General features: G+C 35.2%; 2 protein-coding genes and 1 non-coding gene across 4 annotated transcripts; 2 read left to right on the top strand and 1 right to left on the bottom strand.

The window, feature by feature from the left end:
- The first annotated feature begins 414 nt into the window (after positions 1–414).
- TRNAE-CUC lies at positions 415–487 on the top strand. The gene has a single exon. It is a non-coding gene; the product is annotated as a tRNA-Glu (tRNA).
- A 6,619-nt stretch (positions 488–7,106) lies between these two features.
- LOC107859908 (probable pectinesterase 53) lies at positions 7,107–9,120 on the top strand. The gene is made up of 4 exons (XM_016705063.2): positions 7,107–7,562; positions 7,682–7,871; positions 8,320–8,762; positions 8,846–9,120. The coding sequence occupies exons 1-4, from the start codon at positions 7,189–7,191 to the stop codon at positions 8,994–8,996; spliced, it is 1,158 nt and encodes a 385-aa protein (XP_016560549.1). The 5' UTR covers positions 7,107–7,188; the 3' UTR covers positions 8,997–9,120.
- Positions 9,121–9,764: 644 nt separating this feature from the next.
- Positions 9,765–21,016, bottom strand: LOC107859907 (PHAF1 protein At3g51130). Of its 2 annotated transcripts, XM_016705060.2 has the most exons (15): positions 20,642–21,016; positions 20,430–20,512; positions 19,716–19,790; positions 13,872–13,939; positions 13,644–13,749; positions 13,483–13,543; positions 13,225–13,391; positions 12,203–12,265; positions 11,571–11,618; positions 11,339–11,452; positions 11,154–11,253; positions 10,985–11,061; positions 10,623–10,727; positions 10,430–10,488; positions 9,765–9,954 (listed from the first exon to the last, which is right to left on the bottom strand). In XM_016705060.2, exons 1-14 carry the CDS (start codon positions 20,733–20,735, stop codon positions 10,441–10,443), a joined length of 1,209 nt encoding a protein of 402 aa, XP_016560546.1. In that variant the 5' UTR covers positions 20,736–21,016; the 3' UTR covers positions 9,765–9,954; positions 10,430–10,440. The 2 variants fall into 2 exon arrangements, with proteins under 2 accessions (XP_016560546.1, XP_016560548.1); XM_016705062.2 differs by lacking the exons at positions 13,644–13,749; positions 13,872–13,939 and having other exon boundaries at positions 20,642–20,885.
- Between the last annotated feature and the right edge of the window lie 4,930 nt (positions 21,017–25,946).

Genomic DNA, 25,946 nt, shown 5'->3' on the forward strand with positions numbered 1-25,946 from the left:
ATGGGAAGAAGCACATTTTGGAGGCTAAATTAGATTTCTGCGGAAAAAGAAAAAAGGAGGTTGCATTTGGAGTTCACATAATGTCAGTCATTAACAGTGAACTTCCATTCTCATGGTAACAATTTCAGTTTTATTTTCGATTTGATCAACAGATAGTTATTATCTCATAAAGTTACTTTTTTTTTATAATGAAAATTGGAATCTAGAAGAATTATGACATCTTTGAGATGATAACTTATTAGTTGAGTCAACGGTGAAACCAACCCATCCTCTTTCTTCTTTTTCCTTTCTGTGTCAGTTTGAGTGCCACAAGTGTATGTTTGCAGACATTTGCTGATCATTTGGTACTGGGTAGTATGTGGTATGCATAGTTCAGGCGATAAATTATTGGTTAATATGTGTATAAAACAACAATCCGTTGTAGTCTAGTTGGTTAGGATACTCGGCTCTCACCCGAGAGACCCGGGTTCAAGTCCCGGCAACGGAATTTTTTTCTCAAGTAACCCAATTTTTTTAAAAAATCAAAAATTAAAATCCAAAAGAAACAAAGTATCCCTTATGCATCCGTTCAAAAAAAAAAGGGGAATAGTGTTTGAAATATTTCTTTGGATTTACGTTTGTTATACACTACATATACACTTTGGTAGTGTGTGTATGGCACATATATGTATATATATATATATTGTGTACATATTTTGTATACTAGATGACTCAAAGACATCGTTGTAATTTTCCCATATTTTTACTCAATTGGCGACGTTGATCCTAGACCTTCATTTTTTTTTTATTTTTATTTTTGCCGAGATTTTTTTTTGTTTCAAATAATGTTTAGATATTAAAATTGAATATTTAGAGGAGGCTAAGCTAAATATGTGATTCTTTTGAATGAGACGCATGTAATGAAGAGGACAAATTCAATAATGACTTAAACTTCACGGGATATGTTTATATGTATATCATTTTTCCCGACATCTATGCAAATTATTTGTGAAATATATAATTAATGGTACCACAATGTTGTTTTCTTTTGCTCTAGTTGTTACTCAACATGACTCATCACGGTTTTATATTTTATATGCATTATGACTTCTCAGTAGCTGGAAATTTCAAGTTTATGTTAGGGTAGATCTAGTGAATAAGCTAATGGTAATTGGATCATTTGACCAATTTATTCCTTTTGTTTGAATTATATATATATATATTTCGAACCCATTAATGTATTGCTGCATGAAATATGGTAAAATTTTCAGTTCAACTCGTATAGTTTAAATTTTGAATTAGCTATGCTTTAATTTATGCAAGGATTGTGCGATGGTTTGTTGATTTAGATTGACGCCAAAATTCACTTAGACACCTAAACTAAAGTTTGTTCCTATCAGACCCCTAAATCCCCCGAATTTTGTTTCAATTAGCTATTTTTTGCCTACGTGGCACTGCATGTGCAGTGCAAACGCAGGAGGCGCGTGAATAGTATTTTTTTTAGTGAATTCCAAATAAAAAGATGTCAAGTGGCATGAGGGCCTCAAAAATTATTAATAAAGCAAAATTTCTCTTTTAAAAAAAACTCAATCACCCCCCCCCCCCCCCCCGACACCCACGCGATACCCATCTTCATCTTTTTCCTTTTTTTTTTCTTAATCCCCTTAGAACCCCCCTTAGGTCATCGTCTTCACCCCACCCCACTCCGCGTCATCTTCTCCATCCCCAAGCCAGTTGTACCCTCCCCGCGTCGTCAAATATAACATAATCACAGTAGAACACGAACCATTATATTACTGCAAAAATGAAAACCATGAAAATGCTCATGATATTAATGGTGGATGCAATTTTATTTTGCAAAAATTGTCAAATTTCGAAATTTTGAAATCAAAGGGAAACGAAGAAATCAAAGGGGAACGAAGAAATTTCAAAATTTCTGCAACTGGATCGATCAAACCACAGACCAAAAATTAATTCCGGCAAAAATTTAGCCGGAAAAAGCTCGAAAAAGGATCAAATCTCTCACCAATTCACTATTCGGATCGTCCGCTTCCCATTTTTCAGTCCATTTTTTATCTTCTTCTCCCTGTTTTTGGCCTTCTCTGGTCTTCTCTCCCTCTCCCGATATCCCACTCTCGATCTTTTTTTTTACTGTGTGCATGTGTGTGATTTTTCAGGTGTGAATCAGTGTCACACCCCTTTTTTACGTACTCCAAAAAATGTATATTTTAAAGTTCGAAAGAGTTTTATTATTTAAGTGACAAGAAATGAAAATTTGTTTCGGAAAAGGATTATTTACATTTTTTATTCAGAGTCGCCACTTGGCATAATCCGGTGTGCCAAATCACCTTTGGAAAATCCTTTTCGAAACCATTTGACTCTTAAACTGATTTGCGAACAGAGATTCCGGCTAAGGAATTCTGTTGACCGAGGGGAAGGTGTTAGGCACCCCTCAATCCCGTGGTTCAACCACGGTCGCTGGGTAGAGTGTATCGACTATTTTTGGCATTATGAAATGTATAAACCACACAAAAGAACGCAAAATAATCAAACAATAAACAAAACAAAGCAGTCCAAAACGTAAAGTCCAGTCCAATTATACAGTCCGAAAAATAGAAAAAAATACGAAAATATAAATCCTAGTCTAAACTAAATCTAGACCAAGCTCCAATGCCTTACCCGACGCCGCGGGCCTTCATCACGATCATTTTCCGCCAACATGATACGTCGGGGCATTCCCCGGTGAATAAATACAAGTGATCTCGGGGCATTCCCCGGCTAAATAAATACATCTAAATTAAACACGATAAAGATACATTCACATGAACATTCCAACATCCCACGAAACACTTATTCCTAAATTTCGCCTACCCGGCCTACGTTTGCCTACCCGCTTGACGACATATCGCATTCAACATCAACAATGTATCAAAAATATCATAATATTCACTTTTATCAATTTTTGATTCCCGTCCCCAAATTTATTTCAAACAATATGATTAAACATGCTTCGATTTATCAATTCACTTTTCAAAGTCCGAAACCAACATCAACCAACACATAACACATATTCGAACATACCAAACACGCAACAAATAAATCATCCACACCCACAACATCACGAAAAGTCAAAAATAAATTAAAGATTCGGTTAGAAGAAATGGACCTCGATGAAATTAATCCTTGTCGATAATAAAGAAATCCGAAGACCAAAATACTCGATCGGAGAACCTCACAACGAACAACTCCAAACTCGATATTGAATTCAACCGGACAGATCGGAAAACCACGATAAAACCTCACGATGAATAACCCACAAATCCGAATAAACTTCAAAAACAACCCCAAGATCTCAAATTCGAAACCCCAAACCATCGATTTCCAACTAACCTTGCACAAACACAAACCAACTCGGATGGATTTAAAACCCTAAGAAATAAGAAATATCAAAAGAACCGAGACTGAAATTATGAAAAATTGAGAAGACCCATACGCAAAATTTCGTCGAAATCGGTGGAAAATGGACTGGGTATCGTTGCCGGTCACCGGCGTCACTGTTTTCGGTGACTGCCGTCGTTGCTGGTGAGAAGTCAGGTCAGGTCGGCGGCTGGAGGAGGAGCTCATGTTGCTGGTCGTTGATCGATGGCTGCTGATAGTCACGTCCGACGAGGCTCGTCAGAGTGAGAGAGGAGCGAACCGGGGGAGATGAAGGCGGCGCCGGCGACAACGCCGTTGTCGTTGTGGTTGGATTTCGGGCTAGGAGAGGAGGATGGGCAGCGCGGTTGTGAGGATGGTGGTGTTGTGGTGGTAGCCGGAGCTCCGGTCGGTCGCCGGCGAGTTTGCTGAGAGAGAGAGAGTGAGAGTCTAGAGAGAGAAAGAGCTGATTTTTTTTCTTTGTTACTGTGGTGATTTGTCACTTTCTTGTTGGAGAGGGTTGTTAGGGTGTTAAAAGAATAAAAGTTTGTTAGGAATTTTGTTGAGATATTATTTTTGTACTTTTTGTGGGATGTAATCACGTGTGTGAGGGTACATGATATGGTAAGGTAGAAATGAATAAAATCGAACTTTTGAAGGAGACAAAATTATGTGTCTACAATCAGTAGTGTGTGTATCATGAGATCTCCCAGTGTGTGCGCGTATAGAATCGTGAAGAAGCCCCCTACTGTGTGTGTGAAAATCTATGTATTCTCTAAAGTATAAGGAGGTTGAAGAAGAAGATGAAGGGCGTGGGGGGTGGGGGTGGTTTTTTTTTATAAAAAAAAAATACTATAATTCTTTTTAAATTATAATTTAATTAGTTATGAAAAAAATTTAAATTATTTTTGGATTTAATGTCATATGTCACCTTTTAATTTGTCATTTTTTTCATGTCATCGCGTGTGTGTTGCACACACTTCAGATTTTGGCTGATAGACAAAAAAAAGACTCAATTGAAACAAAATTCGGGGGGTTTATGGGCCTGATAGGAACATGCCTTAGTTTAGGTGTCTAAGTGAATTTTGGCAACAAATTTGAGTGTCTATCGATGACTTTGGCCATTTAGATTTGATGATGTGAACTTCTAATTTCAAGTAGTATTGGTTGTAAGTAGTATTGGTTGATTTAAATTTGATGATGTGAACTTCTAATTACAATTAATAAGAGGTTACGTACAAGGGCGTCTCAATATAATTAATGGTCTAAAGCCAAATTTTAATAAACGACCTTAAGTGTTGTCGGTTTTTTTGTCCTTCCATATCAATTGTTTTTGGTATAATATATATAAAAGACGCATAACATTTAATTTCACATATTAATATGATTATTAATAAAAGTATGCATTAATTTTAGTGAATAAAATATTAGACATTTTTTTGCAATACATTAACTTGGATGTTGTTGTTAAAACTTTATTTAATAATATGAAGTTTGAATTGTTTAATTCAAAGTTTTAAAATATCTTTGGTGAAAGACAGTTTTTTCTTTTATCTATTATTTCTTTCTTTTCAACCTATTTCAAATGAAGTTAAAAATTATAAAATTTACTATTAAAATTTTTGAGGCCTCAAAATTTTGGGAGGGGAGGGGGGGGGTCTAAAGCAAATGCTTTACTAACCTTACCCTTGAGCCACCCTTGATTACGTGGTAAAAATGGTTTTGAAGAAACAATCGTTAAAACATAATGGCGCGAATGAATTTTAACGGATATTATACATGAGTCAAATCTAATAGTTAAATCTTTTCCCTAAAATTAATTAGCAGAATTGCATGTTAAGTATCTTCTACACTATAAAAAAAAGTAGTACAGAATATAAAGTAATTCTCATGTATTTCGTACTTAATTATGTCTACAATTTGATGGTGAAAACAGTTTGCATGCATTAGCCATGTATCTAGGCTTTAACGTGCCACTATCAAACCTGCATCACCTTGTCCGTAAAGTTGTTGGATTTTCGAATATGAACTTGTATGGCTTTCTGTCTTTGTCAATTAAGCTCAAATCCCATCAGTGATATGATGCATCATCAACAACTTACCTCTACGTCTCTTTCCACCAGTAAATTATACAACTCCTCCCTCCAGATTCACATGTGCAAATTTGCCTTTTAAAATTATTGCATAGTAGTAATTCCTAGTACAACGCTAGGAATAAGGATAAACAGAAGACGTTTGTATATTTGGTAGAAATACAAGGTAAAGGTAGGGTTGCGTACAGTAGATCTTTGTAGTGGAGCCCTTCCTCAAACGCTGCACATAGCGAAAGTTTTAGTGTACTGAACTAACATTTTTCTTTAGAAGACGTCTACATATATTTTCCACAATCAAATTCAAGGATATGCCTATTGTCTTTTAATCAAGCTGTTACTCGGTACATGACTTATTTTAGGCAAAATTCACCATCTCACGTCTTTAATACATATCTAGTATGCTTTCCAGTGTAATTTGACCAATTCTAGCATGTTTAACGTATAATTGATTATGTAATTTTTAAATGCTCTGACTGTATAAATAATGAATAAAATATGGACTGAACCTAGCTATCATCAATGTCATGCATTCGATGCAACTATCGTACCACGGTTTTTGGGTTTAAATTTGTGCGTCACATCCAATTGGCAATTGTCAACACAATGCATAATGCAACACCTCCAATTCTTCCATCATATCATGGACAAGATATATCATGACTACCTTCAATTCTCCTAATTTAACAACTTCATTTTCTTCCTCCTCCCACCTCCAAGTTGTATGTACTTCCTAATTCAATAAACCAAACTCTATTTATTACTTATGTATGCTGTAGCTTAGACCCATTAACAGTAGTGTTTTTTTTTCCTCCCCAACTTACTTTGAAAAAAGAATAGTCATTAGTCACATGAAAAATCAAAATAGTTGTCTGAAATGCCAAACTCGTGCACGAGGGTCCCATGAATGATGCTAGATTTTCTCGAAATCCGTGCCTGTTTTATCAATTTTGTCAACCACTTCACTCCTAAAATCGTTTTATTGTGCCGCAAACAAGCAGAATCCATGCAAATCATGATGATGCAATACCTCTAGAAATAAATATATTGTTCATATACTATATTGCAAAGAGGATGGCTATAATATAATGAGCATTGGTGTTATGTACAGGTTGGTTGTTTGTACTTTTTTCCTGCCAAATAGTCACGGTTTCTCCCCCTAAGTACCGCTCTCTAGCTGACCAAACAGACACTTTGCTATCAAACTGTGCATAATATGACAAATTATTGACACACAGAGACGTGCGTTCAATCAAGCCCAATATTTTTTATACCGAACATCAATATTTATATGTGAAAAAATCATTAAAATTTCTAACAACTGGTTTGTTGAGTAGAGGATCTATCAAAACAACCATAGTGTATGTACACTCTACTCTACTCTCCTCAAATCTTACTTGTGGAATTATATATTGAATTATGTTGTTATTTATCGAATTCATAATTATATTGAATTCGTCAAGTTTAAATCTTAGATCCGTTTCTCCTCGAACTAAATGTGGCCATAAGGGCATAAGGTAAAATGAAGATTCAGGATGGATTGGTCCGAGTGAGCAAAGAAACAAAAAGATAATACGGATAGAGAGTATAGACACGACTTGTCAGATTCTCTTCCTATGCTATTTCTTATTCTCTTTCTCACCCGGACCAATCATTTTTAATTACCACATACATTCTTTTTTCATCCTTTATATACTACCACTATATGCTTCTGACTTCCATTATCTTCTATTTTCATCAGAATTGTAATACTTCCAGGATGAAAATATTAGAGCTTTCTTTTATCCTAATGTTGCTTACTATTAGCACAAGTGCTAAAAGGGGTAAGTATGCTAGGAGGGATAGTACATTGAGGGTGGCTAATGAAGAAAAAGACTACTTGAATTGGATTAATCGCATGAGTTCTCGCAATCATTCTGTATTTCAAGAAGCGAAGAACAAATTAGAGCCTTGTAAATTTATTAAGGTGAATAAAAATCCGAAATGTGGAGATTTTACGACGGTTCAAAAGGCTATTGACTCAATTCCAATTATCAATTCGTGTCGAGTGGTTATTTCTGTTAGTCCTGGGACTTACAGGTAAATTTTATGCACATTGTACACTTGCATTGTCCTGTTTTCGGCATTCAATTGTTGAGCAATATTGCTAGTAAATTATGTGGAAGTTTTCTGGTTTAAATGAGGTTAAAATTTTGCAGGGAGAAGATTGAAATCCCAGCAACAATGGCATACATTACCCTGGAAGGTGCTGGTTCACATAAAACAACTATCAAATGGGATGACACTGCAGATAGGACAGGAAAGGATGGTCAGCCAATGGGAACTTATGGTTCTGCAACTTTTGCTGTTAATTCCCCCTACTTCATTGCCAAAAACATCACCTTTAAGGTACTAATTGTGTGCTTTGTTACATTATGTTTAATAATTAGATGCATGTGTTAAGAACTAATGTTTGTCTCTAATGATGCATGGGTAATACTAATGCTTGTGTCAGAGTCGGAGCTAGAATTTTGAGTTTACGGGTTATAAATTCTAGAAAATGTAGCTTATTGGGTTCTTGATAAGTTATTTACACATTAAACATAAATATAGAATTGAGCAAAAGCTACGGGGTTCTACAACCACACTGTCTATTCAAGGTATAATTCTTGGATTAACTTTTTACACACTAACAGTATAAAAGATTTTGTACAATTGGTATGTCGGAAAAAATACTCGCACTTTTTTTTGTAAACAGCTGAATGTAGTTTTCTTGAGGTGACCTGATTGTATAAAAATTATTTTACGCCATCAGAGTATTGGAGTTAAAACTCATAATTAATTCCTCCGAGAACAGAATGTAGCGCCAGCACCACCATCAGGGGCACTGGGAAAGCAAGCGGTGGCATTAAGAATCTCGGCGGACACAGCGGCATTCATAAATTGCAAGTTCATTGGAGCACAAGACACACTGTATGATCACAGAGGCAGGCATTATTTCAAGAACTGTTATATTCAAGGCTCAGTAGACTTTATATTTGGAGATGGGCTGTCTCTTTATGAGAATTGTCATTTACGTGCCAAAACAAAAAGCTATGGAGCCTTGACAGCCCAGAAAAGGGAGAGCTTGCTGGAGGAAACTGGATTCTCTTTTCTGAATTGCAAGGTTACTGGATCTGGTGCTCTTTACTTGGGCAGGGCTTGGGGAACTTTCTCTAGGGTAGTCTTTGCTTACACTTACATGGATAAGATCATTACACCAAAGGGATGGTATGATTGGGGAGATAAGAACAGACATATGTAAGTTGTTTCGTTTCCTGTTTTTCCTATGCAAAATTCGTATCACTTCATGAGTTTACTGGTGAGTTTATGTTGATCTGCAGGACTGTATTTTATGGGCAATTTAAGTGTTCAGGACCAGGGGCGGATCATGGTGACCGGGTGAAATGGTCCAGGGAGCTCACTGAACAAGAAGCTAAACCTTTTATCTCACTCAGTTTCATAGATGGTCATGAATGGCTACTCCATGTTTGATGATTTCTTATATGTCAAGCTAAGCTATGACAGTCACGAGTCTTCTTAATCCTGTACAATTACACAACTTGTGTAACATATTGAAAATGAACAAACACTAGAAAAAGATTTGTCCACCCCAGTATACTATGGACCAATTTTCTCATCCAGGCATCTGAATTATCTCCGCTTAAAAGCTGCGAGTCCACCCATGATCACGAAAATAGAAAAAGTAGCTCTACCTCCATTCATCAAACCAAATACAGTCACACGAATAAAGTGTTCGATATGGGTTTCCTCATGTCCGTTAGTTAAAAAATTTAGAAAATATTTTCTTTAAAGAAAATGATCTTTGTAACGGAAGTAGGAAAACAAGTGGCATTTTCTCCTGCTCTCAAAACCACCTACCCCCACCAACACAATACGCATCATTCTACCCTTACCCACTCTCATTATTGTGTGAGATACATACAAGTGCTTTTAGAAAAACATTTTTTAACTTGTACACCCAACACAAGAAAATAAATAAAAACCACTAGTTTTCCTACGGAAAACATTTTCCACTTTAACCGAACAAACCGCATCAGTGTTCATTTTCAGAACTGTTACATTTTTATGATACTTGGTCAAGTACTAAATTTTTCAAGAAAATTCCCTTACTATGTTCCGGAAACAAGCCCAATTAACTGCCAACTAAGTTCAGTAAATTGTCAAGAAGAAATCACTGCCAAAAGATGAGACAGCACGACACTCATCAAATCACATGCCACCAAATTTAGCCTAACCGAGGAACGAGGAAAGGAATACTGTATTACAAGAAGCTGGGAGCTATGTATATAAGTTTACACGAGAAGAGTGAGAAAACGAACTGTACAAGTATAACCATATGTACATTGAACACATAATACAACTCCACCATGATGGTCAGTTAAAAGCGTCTTTCTTCAAGTTAATGAACTGTACAATATCAATAACCAGCCTGACAGAAACAAACTGAACAAGTCAATAACGAAAAGGAATATATAAGTCTTTAGGAAGACGAAACCAAAAGCAAGATGGGAAAAAGATATTCTAACATTAACAGGCAAAAATAGAGGTCCTCTACATGTCAATGTCATATAAAGAGAAAATCAGATATCAACATCTCATGTTCCACATTGTAATGGGGAAGATATCCAACACTCCTAGAAAATGGATGCGTTTTAAAAAGCAAACACTCATGCGCAGCAAGGACATCCGGCACCCACCCCTCAACATGCAGCAAGGTGGACCGACATCACCATCGAGATAAAGGGACTAAATGAAAGGGAGAGAATTACTAGGGACTGACCAAAATATTTTTGCAACGAATATGCAAACAATTGTCGTCAACTACAGGAAAACTCCGTAATGTTCGTATAAAAAATGGGTATCCCAATATCAGAGAAACTGAAAAGTAAACACAGGCCACGCACCACGTAGATCATCAGGACTGGAAAAGAGTTACAGTCGCAATGTAACCATTCTTCATCACCTGTGACAAATAAACAAAAAAATCCTAGTGAAGCAATTGGAAACGATAATACAAAGAAGGGAAGAGAGATAAAATGTATACCAGAACCATGGCATGGGGTATACAGACATTTATTTGAAAACAAAGAAAATCACCTCAAAGGCAACATTTGGGTAGCCATATACAAAGGTAGATCCAAACGGATTGCTCGTAGAGCCTTGCGTCTGAATAGCAGCTTGACCACAATCCCCTAGTATCTCCTGCAGAATCGTTGAAACTTAACAAAGCCAGCTTGAAATTGAGCCAAGACAAAAAAGGATGTTTGATGACAGTTATATACACAGGTACCAGTGCACAACAGTTTGCTCATTAGTTCGAAATATCATATAGCATGAGCTGATAAGGCAGAGCAACAATTATACAGAGCACAATTAGTAAGAACTTCCAACTTGATAACTTCGAAGGAATACAAACAAATGAATTGAATAACTACAAATCAAACAGAAAAAAAATTCACCTTAACTTGTTCCCATTTTGTGCTGGCTGTAATAGTGGCTTTAGAGGAGTTCACATCCTGATCATATGACCCTACAGCTGCAGACAAAATGATGCAAAAAGTATTAAAACGATTATCCAATTCTTTTACATCGATATAACGAAAAGAGGGCTTTAAAGAAACAACTCACAATCAGAACAATAGATAACAAAATTGCACTTCATGTATGTATTAAAATCAGCATGCCCAGGATAGTTGGTGTGCAAGATAAATTTCTTGATTTTATGTGTCTGCAAAACGCAAATAAACCACAATAATCTGAGAAAAACAGAGACTTCGTAACATGTGCTCATGGAAACCCAGAAGCTGACATACCTGCCCATCAAATAGTATATCTAAGCCACGAGGAAAGTAGTTGTAGAAGTAATCACCACAAAGAGTTGTCTTCGGCCGGGGATCTGAAGCCGAATGAATCACCATTTGATCAACCTGTACAGCTAACGAAGTCAATCTCCACCAAAAATCTAACATGTAGAAACCTTATAGCGACCCACGAGAAGTTGGGTATATCAATTTTCGGTTAGACACCAAAGGAATTTAAAAATACCTGTTTCTGATGTACTCCGCATGGTCGGCCTAATTCGGTCCAAACATCCTGCATAAAGACAAGATAAGACAAGGTGGTGTGATTGATTGAGTCATCATAAATATGTAATAAAGGAATAGGAGGAAATGCAGCACAAACAACATATAATGACAAATATATCCAGGCATTGAAAAACCAAAAGTGAAACTACTAAATGAACTAAGTTCAGCACCTAGTTCAATAGGAGCTAACGCTTCAGGAAAGATGACTAAAGACAGTATCACATCAACACCAATTAGAGTTTTCACAATATTATGGAAAAATATCCAGTGGAAGAAAGAGATACTTTAAACAACTCTACCAAATGATTAAAAAGGGCAGCCAGGTGCACTAAGCTCCCGCTATGCGCAGGATCCGGGAAAGAGCCCCACCACAATGGTGTATTGTACGCAGCCTAACATTGCATTTCTGTCAGTTTCAGAGGCTGTTTCCAAGGCTTGAACCTGTGACCTCCTGGTCACATGCTAGCAACTTTACCAGTTACTCCAAGGCTCCCCTTCAACTCTATCAAATGATTAACCCAAAAATAATCTATATAATTTAAACAACTCTATCAAATGATTAACCCAAAAATAATCTAAAGAAAGAGTAACCTGTGGTGATGCACCAAAGAGGATGTGCTGGCCACCAATGCTAAACCGTAATTCTTCCCCCAGCTAAAGAAGACAGAAAACAAAACAAAATCATCTGTCAATCAACTGAACTACATGTCAGAGCAACTCCAAACGGCAAACTTAACAAATGATCCTTGACACATTTTCTACGATCCATGTGGCTGAATTTAAACAGATGTTTATGATCAAAACTACGGCACAGAAAGGCAAAAGAACTTCGTCCTCTTTTATCATTGAAAGTGGAAAATACTCTAAATCATTCATCAAGTACCAAGATTCAGCATTTTGAGCACAAAAAAAGATTCTTATAACAATAATATCAAACTAGACATTCAATCTTCTCCATTCAAAAGAAACGATATGGGGTAGACACTGATGCTTTTTGAATTTTAACCTCAAAAATAGTAGCCATTGCAAGTGGAGAAAGAACTATTAAATGCAGCGGCACCAGATTTAGTTTTACTATAATTCCATTTCCTTTCCATCACAATTTGAGATGACACTGCGATGAAAACTAAAGCATCACCAATGTTGATACTTGATGCAATACTACAATTTTCTAGCTCACTTGTTTGAGATTCTCTGATGATTGATTTATGACAGAGCAAGACAAACACATCAGCCAGAACTCTAAAAACCCAGAGGTCAGTTTCCTTTTTCAATGGCTATATATTGGAAAAGCGACACAAAAATATGAAGTAGCAAATTTAAAGGACCTCAGGGCAAAGACAGCTGTGAAAGGACAAATTTAAGTACATTAACACGAAAACTGATAAGCTCCAGACATGAACGTTCTTTACATCAGCTCTATGTAATGAAAAGCACCACAAGTGCACAAGGAGGAAACCCTAAAGAGCTTTCCCCATGAAAAGAAACAAAGAGCCACGGCTCAAAGGAGGAGGACCTAAACTTACTATTAATACATTATTCTATAAGAAATCACATATAACATTAAAGAGACTGCACAAAAACTTCAGCATGGACAAGAGACCGAAATAAACCTTAACATGCACTTCTTCCATGTAGTGGCTGCCAGCAGGCAGAGGAGGAGTACAGGCCTTGTTCATCATGGATCCAACACCAACTTTACTTCCAGAAGAACTATCATATATCGATACACGGCAAGTAACTGGAGTTGTGCCATCTGGAAACTCAAGAGGTAGTTCCGCTGTTGAAGTGGAAAGAGAAAGAAAAAAAAATATTTATACAAGAGTAAATAATTTGAATCTGCACAAGTGTGAAAAACAAACAAGAAATACCTTCTCCATCACGGCAGCAATCTGCATACTGGGAGGGAATTGGAAAAGCAAAGGACAATCCCTGCAAAGTTGCAATCTATCAGAGCCCTCAACACAGAACTAAGTGATACATAACAAAAATAGATTTAACTGTGCATTCAACAGACATTGGACAAACATACTGGATAAAATAAAGTGTAAACTCCTCGGTCCTTGTCATATGTTCCTGGATAGGTTGGCCCAAAAAGAGAATAGACAGCTACAAAAGTGGCTAAATTGGACGACCCGCTGAAAGTAACAAAATCCAAAGATAATATTTTCATCAACAGAAATGCCGGGAGGTGTTAGCAGAGCATTATGAAAACTTACCCATTTAAAGAGTTGTGAAAGTAAACACTACGAAAACCTACCCAATTATAGAAGTGGCATAGCGCATCTCAAGCCGTTTTACATCAAATATTTCAATAAGGCGCAGTCTCTGAAACAGGTAAGACTAGAGGGTGTCAGAGATACTTGAAAAATTGTTTCTTGTCATCCATTACGCCAAGTAGAAAGCTCTTGAGCTAATATATAAAGTAAATAAATCTTCTAAAAGAGAAACTTACAAAAGAAATAAGTTCATGATAAAGAAAATTACAAGAGAAATAAATTTAAAAGAGACTAACATAATTTTAGAAATATTTCCTGAAATGAAATCTCCATAACTCATTCCATTCCAATCACGTTACACTTAGTAAATGTACATGATCAAGGAAGCTAGACATTAATTAGATGTATTCATGCTATTGATACTTCTCCAAGCATGTTCCTTTTTTTAGGGTAAATCAAAAGGAATTTCCTTGATGTGCACCACGCTGATGCCAAATGTTAATGGGTAAAAGATGTTTAGCATTGAGCCTCCAAAAACTATTCAACGACCTACAAATTATGGAATCTCTTACTTACACCAATAGTATAGACAAGGTAAGTGATGATCATAGGCATCCGTCTTTCAACTCCTACAAAACGTTCTCCATATCATATAAAAAAAGGCATCTTAACGCTATTTCCGAAACTTCCTTCTTTCTTCCCTGTTTTGCTCAACCTCCATGTTGCAAGGGTGTCTTCAACTGTACAGGGAAGTAAATCATGGAATACACCAACACTCCTATTTCCACTGCATAGTACATAGTGTAATGAAGGAGCACAAGATTAGTGTGTTCCCCCTTTTCTTGCACATGAAACACTGATTAACATTATGTAACTTCTCCTTATCAAGTTGATGAATCCTATAACGTCCCATGAAGCATACCAAGCAAAGAAGGCTGATCTTAAGCGGTTTAACCATTCAAATAAATATAATAAGGTTCCACCAGGAAGCTGACGCATTTGAAATGTGTAGGACACGACTTAGGGTAAAAAGTTAGTAGGTAGTAGAGTCTTGTCTCGCTTAGATCATGAATTAGTGTCTATAATCTATATACTTCATGGAAGAAGACCCTAAGGCTTATGGTGAAGCAATGAGGTCAATAGATGCTACGTTTTCAAAAGAGGCCGTTAAAAGAGAAGTGAAATCTATAGTTTCCAACTAAGTTGCGCGGACTCTTCATGTTTGATGCCACACCCCTGATTCTTTTTTTTTTGTTTTGAGAAGGTAACAATTAGTTTTCTATTCCAAAACAATCAAACTTGCCACAACATGTTACAGGTTTCCATAATTACAATTGTAGGCGAGTAGCAGGAAGATCTTCAACCCTATAGCAAAAACTTATAATGAGCCTAAAACATTCATAACTGATTCTAGATCTTCCATGTACTCCTGTTTACACCAAAAATGAAATAAAACTATGCAATTCATCTTCATCTTCTGTATGCTGTTGCACTTGTTCTGGAAGCATCTGAGATTTCTTTCTTTCCGCACGGACCACCAAATGCATGCAGGTATGATTTTCCATCTTTCTTTATGACCAGATATACTAGCATAGCTGCTCCAGATTTGCAGTGTTTGTACTATCCTCTTTGGCATCACCCAATGTAGTCCCTTCATGTTGATGAAGATTTTCCACAAATAACTAGTGATCCTACAGTGTAGAAAGAGATGAGTGACTGTTTCATCCACTTCTTCAGATAGGAAACATGTTGGATTCGGATTGAAACCTCTTTTCATTAGATTTTCTTTGGTAAGCACTGCCTGTTTAGCCAATAACCAAGTAAAACATGAAACTTTAAGGGAGATTTTTACTTTCCAAATTAGTTTCTAGGGCCAACTACCAACTTGATTGTTGAAAGTATTGAACTTCATGTAGGCCTCCTGAGTATTGAATCTGCCTTGCTTGTGATTCTGCCATACCAAACTATCTTGTGAAGTGGTTGTTCCTTTGAATTGCTCCAGAATTCTAAAGAGCTCTGCTAACCTTTGAATCTCCCAATCATTTAATGGTCTTTTGAAGCTCAAATTTCATCCCTGGCTTGACCATACCTCTACGACAGTGGCATTTTGCTGCTGGTTGAGGATGTAAATATCAGAAAATAGATCTTTTAAAGTGCCTTGCTCCAGCCATCTATATCGTCCCAGAATAGAACCTTCATGCCATTTTCCATCTTTATACTGCAGTTTTCTCTTAGTTTTGGCCATAGATTCCTGATAACTCTCCAAAGGCTAACTCCGTAAGCGCTAGTGACCAATTTGGTAGTCCAGTAACCATCCATTTCATATTTCAGCTTGATTATCTCCTTCCATAAAGCTTGTTCTCCGAATGCAAATCTCCAAAGCCATTTCATCATAAGGCATTAGTTTTGGGTCTTCAAATTCCTTATCCCTAGTCCCCTAGCCTGTTTACTACCAATCAGAGCATTCCACTTGACCAAGTGAATTTTTTTGGTTTCACTATTTCCTTCCCAGAGAAAGTTCCTTCTTAGAGCATCAAGTCTCTGAATAACGCCATTAGGAATAGGGAAAAGAGACATAATGTAAGTAGGCATGAAATCCAAAACACTGTTAATAAGTGTTAGTCTTCCCCCCAAAGAGAGGTATTGGCTTTTCCAGTTCACAAGTCTTCTTTCACATTTTTCCACCACCCCATTCCATATATCTATGGACCTACTTTTGGCTCCCAGTGGCATACCCAAGTATATAGTTGGTAGTTCACCAATTCTACCCCCGAGGGTCCTAGCCAATGAAGATAAAACAGTCACTTCATTAACGGGATACAAGAAGCTTTTATTCCAATTAATGTGTAGTCTTGAAATTGCCTTAAAGAGAACAAAAATGATCCGGAGCATCATAAGCTGCTCTCTATTAGCATCACAGAAAATCAGTGTATCATCCGCATACTGCAAGTGAGTGATCTCCATGTCAATCCCCGATCGATTTGCAACTTTGAAACCTTTCAGCCAGGATTTTTCTTGGGCAATTTTTAGCATAGCATTCAGTCATTCCATCACAATGATGAATAAGAAAGGGGACAGAGGGTCTCCTTGTCTTAAGCCGCTCTCTCTGTGAAAAGAAAAATCCAGTAGGAGAACCATTAATTAAAACAAAAAATTTCACAGTGCTAATACAAAATTTCCCCCATCATAACCATCTGCCACCAAAACCCCTTTTTGATAGGATCTCTAGCAGGAAATTCCAATTAAGATGGTCATAAGCTTTTTGTATAGCTTATATCCAGCTTACAGAGGATGCCCGGAACATTACTTCTCATTCTTGAGTCCACACATTCATTTGCCATAAGAATGGCATCCATTATTTGTCTTCCTTTGATGAAGGCTAGCTGTTGAGTATCCACCAACTTGTGCATCACTTTTTTGAGTCTTTCTGTTAGCAACTTAGAGATGATTTTATACACACTACCAATTAGGCTGATGGGTCTGAAATCCGTTAACTCCTTTGCACCCATTTTTTTGGGGGATCAAAGCCACATAGGTAGAGTTGAAGCTTTTTTCAAAAACACATCTTTCATGGAAATTTTGAATTGCAGCAACTACCTCCTCACTTACTACCTCCCAACAGTGAACATAAAATGCCATGGTGTATCCATCCGGGCCAGGAGCTTTATCTCCAGCACATAGTTTCACACTTTCCCAAATCTCCTGGCTACTAAAGTCCTTTTACAGCAATAGATTATCTTCCACAGAGATTCTATTGTTTTCCCTGCAACCACCAGAAGGTTTCCATACCTCAGTCTCTGAATATAACTTCTGGTAAAAGTCGACAATTTCCCTTTTTATAGTTTCAGGATTTCTAATAGCTTCTCCACCCACATTTAGCTCCTCTATGTTGTTATATATTCTGTGTGAGTTAGCAGTTCTATGGAAGAACTTGGTGTTGTTGTTCTCCCTGTTTTAACCAATTAACCCTTGATCTTTGCCTCCATGCTATCTCCTCATGCTTGGCTATATTTTCAAACTTAATTAGGAGTCCAGCTTTCGCATGAATCTCTTCTTCACTAAGAAGTCTTTGGTCTTGTTTTTCTTCTAATTCTACAAGCTGGCCGACGATACTCTGTTTCTGCATTGCTAGATTTCCTTGGATAGTTTTGCTCCACTCTCTCAATTTATCTTTTAGAGCTTTCAACTTGAAGGCTAGGATGTAGTCTGGCCTTCCTTCGCACACAAAAGATTTCCACCATTCTTTGATTCTATCCAAAAAAACCTATGTATGCAACCACCAATTCTCAAATTTGAAATACGACCTTATCGGTTCCCAGTTTCCCACTATGAAGCATTATAGGTGTGTGATCAGAAGTAACCTTGTGAACGATTAACTGTTTGATGTTTCTAAACCCCTCGTCCCACTCATCAGATACTAGAAATCTATCTAGCCTGGCTGCTATGTCGTGTCTATCCCCTTTCCTCCAAGTATAGCTGCCCCTACAAGATGAGGGTCCAACAAACTCATATCCTCAATAAAGTCGGAAAAATCAGTCATTGCCCTCGTGATTCTAGAGCAATTCTCCTTTTCCGAAGGAAATCTAACCGTGTTGAAATCTCCACAGACTACCCAAGGGACAGTAAAAGTCCTCTAGCTGCTCCAATTTCCCACCACACTTCTTCTCTTTCTACTTTGTTGTTAGGTACATAAACGCCTGAGAGAAACCAAGTAAAATCTTGATTCTTTCCAGTGATATAGAACTCGACATGCACCCATTGATATTCTTGAAGATTTTGAGCAACATAGGTTTCCAATCACACTTGGTACTTGTATCATTTGCCAAAAAGGGTGTTAACCCATAAGTAGTGAGTGCATATTCAAGAAGACATTAAGACCTGATGGTGCGATTGATAAATATAAGGCTAGAATTGTGATTAGGAGTTCTATTACTTTGATACTTATTCTCTTATGACCACAATAGTGATCATTAGAACTCTGAAGGTGCAACAGACATGATGCAGCTGCAATGTGAAGGACATGGATTAGGGTAGAAGGTTAGTAAATAGTTGAGTGTTGTCTCACTTATCCTTCCATAATAGTAGTTATAGTATTTCTCATGTAGTTTCTTGTCCTTCAATTTCTGTTACTATCTACCGTCTCTTGTACTTCGATAATCCACTATTTTTTTGTAGTTATGTCCTCTTTCCATAATACTTTGTCATGCTCTCTATAGTATTTTGTCATGATTCCTTCACTTCCGTTAATTATTTTTCGAATTGTGGTGATATATTTTTCCTTCGGCCGAGGGTCTATTGAAAACAACCTCTCTAGCTCCCAAGGTATGCTGATGTTGATGTGGTAATAGGTGTAGCTGTGCTGACAATCTTGCATGAGTCATGACATAATTAAACTTCGAAGTTTTCCTCGCCAGCAAACTCTAGCTTAATATAATCTTCTGTTACTCCAACTGTAGCAATCAATGTGCATTTGATTCTACATGGACACTCCAAACAGAATTCAATCCAATAAAGTATACCCCTCACATGTAGATTAAAAAAAATGATCAAGATTACAAAATAAAGGATACAAATGTTTTGGAAAATTGACACTGCCAACACATTATAGCCATGCATTAAGAATTGAAAACCCAGAAAAGAATTGAGCCATAAATAAAACATCAGTACTTTACTTGAACAAATTACAATCAATAATATTTCCATACAATGTAAGGGAATCTTCTCATTTTAACTAAACTTGAAAAAGGCATGCACAAAAGAATTGAGCCATAAATAAAACATCAGTAGTTTACTTGAACAAATTACAATCAATAATATTTCCATACAATGTAAGGGAATCTTCTCATCTTAACTAGACTTGAGAAAGGCATGCACCAAACTAATACCTGTGACCAGGGGTCAAACCGCAGATGAAATCCATGATCTGGCAAGCTAATCACAATGTCAAGTTTTAAGGGCTCCTACAGAACACAAATTGAGCATTGAAGTCATGTATTTTTGAGATGCGGGTATGCAAAACTAACCATGTCCGCAATATTGGTTACGGTGTATCATATTAGGATATCATGTAAAACCTGAAAATTTCAGAACCATATTTGCATTCAAATTGCAGAATTTCGGTTTATAAACTCATTTTAATGGATGCGTCCTACTACAAAATATCTTACTGGCTGAGTTAATCACAATTAAATGGGGAACACGTTTCTATCCAACCAACAAAAGATGATAAAGGTTTATAAACCCACTATAACCAATGCCTCCAATTGCAAAACAGATAACTGGCTCCATTGACCGCTGCTAATTGGGCAATTTCTATTCAACGAACAAAAGTTACTAATTTCTCGGTTTCGACTTGTCTTTACTCGTCCCCCATCCTCCCGTCGCCTGTCCTATGACTAACCGAACACCAAATAAGGCAAAACGGATTCTCTACAACACATAGTGATCAGCAATCCGTAAACTGATTGCCTTGAACTTCAAAGCAACTAAACCTAGAGAGATTAAAGTTGATTTAAAATGACATTTAAGGTGCACAAATCTAATGCACATAATAAGAAATTGTAAACATAGAACATATATTTAATCATGGTGAATCATACCTCGTCGAAATACTTAACATGGACAACATCATAATTTTTAGGATCCTGCTCAACCTGAGCAAAAGCTTCACAAATAGGCATTCCTGAATGAATTACAAGCAAATCAGCTAAACTAGACCACAACAATAACAATTCAACAAATTGATTTACTTAATTAACAACGGATGACCTAATCGGCTGACAAAACTTGAAATATAAATAGAGAGTATTACCGAGAGTAAACGGACCGATGCCAACACCAGGACGGAGATCGAGACTAATAGCGCCCATTGCAGTGCCTTCACAGCGACGTCTCGGTCTCTGCATCGTTTGTATCAAATGTAAATCGCCGACTTTCGATTGAAGTCTATAGAAGACGATATAGCGAGAGAGCTTTATGGTAACTGGTTATGGAATTTAGCATCCACCGCACGAAACGTCACCGGTAATTTTGAGTTTATTGTTTTGTTTTGTTTATTTTTACGTGTTCGGATATATTTTATTGAGGTATGTAATTTAAATTTTTTAACTTCTTGTATTTTCATTTATAAAGGTAAAAGTTTTATAATTTGTGAAAATATTAATTTCTTCAAGTCTTATTCTTAACTGAACAAATCATATTTCATAGTAAATAACTTATTGAAATACATCCAGACGATATTTTAATCGAAATGGAATCACTAATCTCACAAGTTATATCTTTCATAGGAGTATGGGGTTGCAATTTCAATCGAGATAACATCAACAGTTTATCATCAGCCACAACCCCTCTCTAGAACTTTATTCAATGCATAATGAACGATTTTGATATGCATAAATTTAAAAAAAAAAACACCGAACAAGAGAAACGATTGTGGACATAAATAGCACAGTCTAACCTACTTTAAGTAGATGATCTAAATAATCAAAATACAATAAAAACAAGCACATATAAATAGATAATCTAACCTACAATGTATTCTAAAAAAGAAAAAAAAGGCACAAAAAAACCTTAAGATTCAACTTAGAAGGAACAAATTAGTACTATCAAAATGAGAGCAAAATGCATTTAAATTAAAGAAAAATACAGATTAATAACATCAAATAATCAACAGACAAGAAGGAATTTAGTATGGGAAAGCTCGTATTTGAGCGAAATGCACATTAACAACACTAAATAATCAATCAAATAAACAATTTAGTATGGAGTCAAATGCACACAAAAATATCAAATAATCGACAAAGAGGAAGGAATGTACCTATGTTGAAATTCAGATCGAAGAAATTTACAGAGAATTGAACAAAGAAAAGGCAGAAATTGAAAGAGGAAGACTTTAGAGAGAGGTGGAATAGCATGTAAGAGAGAATTGGTGATAAATACGTGTTGTCGGCGAAAATATACAATACAAGTTGTTTCGAGTAAGTTTTGCAAAGTTGACACGTTTTACTTGATAATAATTGTAGTGGGATGACATAATTTCTCCTTAATAAGTTGTGTATCGCCATGTTCCTTTTGTAAATATATTTGGACGATCATATGTTATTGCAAACTTTATAATACACATATTTGAGCGATCATATGTTGTTTTTAACTTTCTCATACCCATATTTTACAAATATTTGCTGGTCAACAATAATAATAACCAGTTATTATTTAATACGACACCTCTTTAGGCAACTCTTTTCCACATTTTTTAAAATAATCTTTTTATGAAATATATTTATGAGTCAACTATTTTATTTAAAAAATAAATAAATTAAACCTACGTTTAGAGCATCTGAGATGTGAGAGTTCAAACCTCCATTAATAACTTTTGGGCTTCCTATGTAAATATATCATCGGACGCATGTATGTGTATCAAACTGTATAAATAATGTATAATTGTTATTACATGATGTGTAACTATGTATCAGGAATATATATACACCAATAAATATATACTGGCATACAATATTTATACATTGCAATTTGCAGCAGTTCATTTTCTTCAACAAGTTGATTTTTTTCTCAATCCTGGCTAGTTCAAATCTTCTCTAAACAGTCTCGAATTTTAGATGTGAGATACTATTGATGTTTCGAGTTTTTTGATATATTATTATTCATTTGAAATGATTCATGATTGTGGTAGGTCAAATTTTATAATTTGAAGTTCCAATCTCTTCAATTATTGAATTTCAATGGACATCAACTCAAATCATCCTCTAAACAACTAAATTTTAGATATGAGCTTCTTTCAATGTCTCGATTCCTTTGATATGTTATTCACTCGAAACGACTTACGTTTACAGTAGGTAGGATTCTAAAATTTGATTCTTAATTCAAGTTTATTTTTCTCACAACTTTGGTTCCTAATTAATTTTGAGTTTCACTTAATAGGAGACCAAATTTATTTGGGCCTAAGCCCAATAGCGATCTAGCACCAAGCCCAGCTACAATCTATCCAACTAATAAGCCCAACACAGGCACGATGCACTATATGGTGACTGATGTGTGATGCAACTTGAATACTTGATTGATCAATGATCATACCATAGATCAAATCAAATTTCAATCTCTTAACCTTTTTTTTTTCTGTTACATTTAACCACTTAAATGTACACGTCCAATGCGATAAATATATATTAAAATCATCCTAAAACGATATAATTGATCATCTAATCTCCCATTATTCCATCACAACGGATATTATATTTTTCTTCCCTAAACTAAAGTGAATATTTGCTCATTCTATGTTAGGATATTTTGGTTCATGTCATCATGTGTTGATTTGCATTTTACTGTATAGAATCATGCATAATACAAAATTGAGATGCCTAATAAACTAAAGTACGGTGCTGTATTAAAAGTGTGGGAATTTTGTCATTCTCATAATGCAAAGTTGAGTTGTTATAAATTAAAAAAGAAAATTGTAAAATAACTTAATGTACATGGGGTATTTTGAGTTAAATACATTTTGACAACGGAAATTATGTCTGAAAAAATATTATTGAAATGGAGTTGTGTTAGGTAAATTAAAAATTTGTGTGGTAATGAAGGTGTAATAATTTAAGGATTGTGGATGGAGAACTTTCTTTTGCCTATTGTATATTTCTTAAATATAAATATGTTTTTTATGGAGGCACAAATTAAATCACCTCTTTAAATTATCCTGAAATGATGTTTGACTTTTTGTTACCATTAATTCTCGGGAGAATGCTCACAGAGCAAATATATGAAATTTCGAATTATATTTCTTGTTTTTAGTACAATTATAACAAAAGATTCAAACATATATAGTACGCGTAGTTGTTGATGACTCTCTATCACAATTCTATTTGATTAAAAATGTTGCCTTTTCTGTGAACGTTTATTAGGTTGTGTTCTATCGTAGTCAAGTTAGGAATACGTAAGTATTAATTAGATTTAGATTAGAAAGAACAGGTTTCATATTTGCAAATTCTATAGTTATATATAAAGAAAGCTTTGGTTTGGTTCCCTCTAGCTTGGATTATAAATATGCTATCAATATCACATCCCACTATCCAGGTAGGTTTCCTGAAGTTAAAAAACTACTCGCCCTCCCTACATGTCCAACACTATTTGTCCAGTTTGAAAAAACAATGAATAATTTATCCATTTTTATCAATTTTATCCACAGTTATTAATTATAGTCATTAACCAATCCATTTTCTCAAATCATTCAAAGTTTGACATGGTAAAATTCCATTATCTATCATTTACTATTTTTTAACCCGTGTGCCAAGGACTATTGATGGACGGAGGAAGTAATACCAATTACTTATACTATAAGAACCAAATCATTATTGCCTTAAATTTAATTTCAACTCTCATTCATCTTTATTGATCAAATTCAATAATCATACGTTTGTAATGAAAAAAAGATGTTAAATATATAAATACCTAAATCAAATTACGCCTCAAGATCAGACATGTGTAGATCTCTGTTATTACGTTAAAAGTGCTATCGCATGCATGCATACAATAACTTCACAATATATTGATGATTAGAATTAAATTTTGCTATAGTTAGTGTTAATGGTGTCTACTTCATCTTCATGAAATCCCTTCTTCTTATGAAGCATTTATGTCGTCATAGCTTCTTAATTTTTTACTAGAATATAGAAGGTGAGTATACATTAACATTTAACACAAATATCATGAAGAAGACAAATAAGTACGTGCATGGAAGTGCACTTATTTGAATTTCCGATGAAGTGGAAATTATTTTTGGGGTTAGTTGCATTTAAGTCTCGGAATCAAAACAAGCTCTAAAAGTGAAATTAGCCTCCATGTAATGAAAATAAATTAGTTAACATTTCCACAAAACGTTTAAAATCATAATCATTTTGTAAGTTTGTGTCAATCTTAAATAACGTAACTATTTGTATTATACCCACAGTCAACTAGTGTTTGCTATAGCCAGAAATACATAAAAGAAAAAAAAAAAAATTTAATCAATTTATGATTGTTTCCCCCCTGCTTCTTCTTAATTATCTGCCTGTTGCCTAATCCAACAAATTTTGGTTTAAAATGTTGTCACTTTAGAAAATAACATCCTATTTTATTTTTGTTTTTTAATCCAACCTTTACTACTCTAAGAAGACATACAATTATTAATTATAATTACTAATTTACAATAAAATTTATTTAGTAGGATATATCACATATAATGGTGAAAACGAATTATGTTCAGTGTAATTAACTCTTTTTTTAATGAATGCGCCAATATTTTAAAAGACGCAAAAAAACTATTTTTTTCATCCATTTTACTTGTCTAGTATTGACTAATTAACATATAACATAAAAATCAATAAATAAAATGACAATTTGATTATATCACCCTTAAATAAGATAAGTTCAATATTTTGAGAAATGATTATAGTTAATAATAAGGGTAAATTAATTAGAAACTAGGTGCTCTTAATTTCTTCAGCTGGACAAGTAAAAATGAATATTTATTTTTTAATATAATGAATAAGTAAAAGTAAATGAACAAAACCTAAGAAACAAATCTACACTCTCTCTCTCCTTTTCTTTTTTCTTTTCGTCAACAAAAATGAAAATTGATATTTCGAAGATTAGGTAAAAAAAAATAAAAAGGGAAAAAAAAAAAACATTTCCCCGCCATGTGCCCATGCTAACTTACACGTTTCTAAATCTGGAGGAAAAAACTTTACTTGACGTCCTGGATTGGCAATATGCAAGGAGTAATTAAGTAATTAATTAATGGTGGCCAAATACTGCAGCTGCCCTTAAGTGGACACAGATTATCATTAATTAATCCTACTTGTTTGCCACAATAAAAGATCATTATATTGTTCCCAACAAAATCTCACTCTGTTCACATCTTATTTCTTAAAATTAATTAATGGTGACCAAATACTGCAACTGCCCTTGATAATCACACTCTTATACCTAAGGGTGTTGTCGGGTTGGTTTGATTTTTCATTAAAATATAATCAAATCAATAACGTCGGTTTTTTAAATCTATAAACCAAATCAAACCAATATACAATTGATTTTTTTATTTCAATTTTAGTCGGGTTTTTTCGGTTTTT

Source organism: Capsicum annuum, chromosome 2 (assembly GCF_002878395.1).
Source record: "Capsicum annuum cultivar UCD-10X-F1 chromosome 2, UCD10Xv1.1, whole genome shotgun sequence".
Classification (NCBI taxonomy): Eukaryota; Viridiplantae; Streptophyta; class Magnoliopsida; order Solanales; family Solanaceae; genus Capsicum; species Capsicum annuum.

Coding starts and splice junctions, on each gene's coding strand:
- LOC107859908 (XM_016705063.2), top strand. CDS start 7,189: ATGCTTCTGACTTCCATTATCTTCTATTTTCATCAGAATTGTAATACT. Junction 7,563..7,681: donor GTTAGTCCTGGGACTTACAG/GTAAATTTTATG, acceptor AAAATTTTGCAG/GGAGAAGATTGAAATCCCAG. Junction 7,872..8,319: donor CCAAAAACATCACCTTTAAG/GTACTAATTGTG, acceptor CTCCGAGAACAG/AATGTAGCGCCAGCACCACC.
- LOC107859907 (XM_016705060.2), bottom strand. CDS start 20,735: ATGCAGAGACCGAGACGTCGCTGTGAAGGCACTGCAATGGGCGCTATT. Junction 13,544..13,643: donor TTTACACTTTATTTTATCCA/GTATGTTTGTCC, acceptor GCAACTTTGCAG/GGATTGTCCTTTGCTTTTCC. Junction 10,728..10,984: donor CAAAATGGGAACAAGTTAAG/GTGAATTTTTTT, acceptor ACGATTCTGCAG/GAGATACTAGGGGATTGTGG.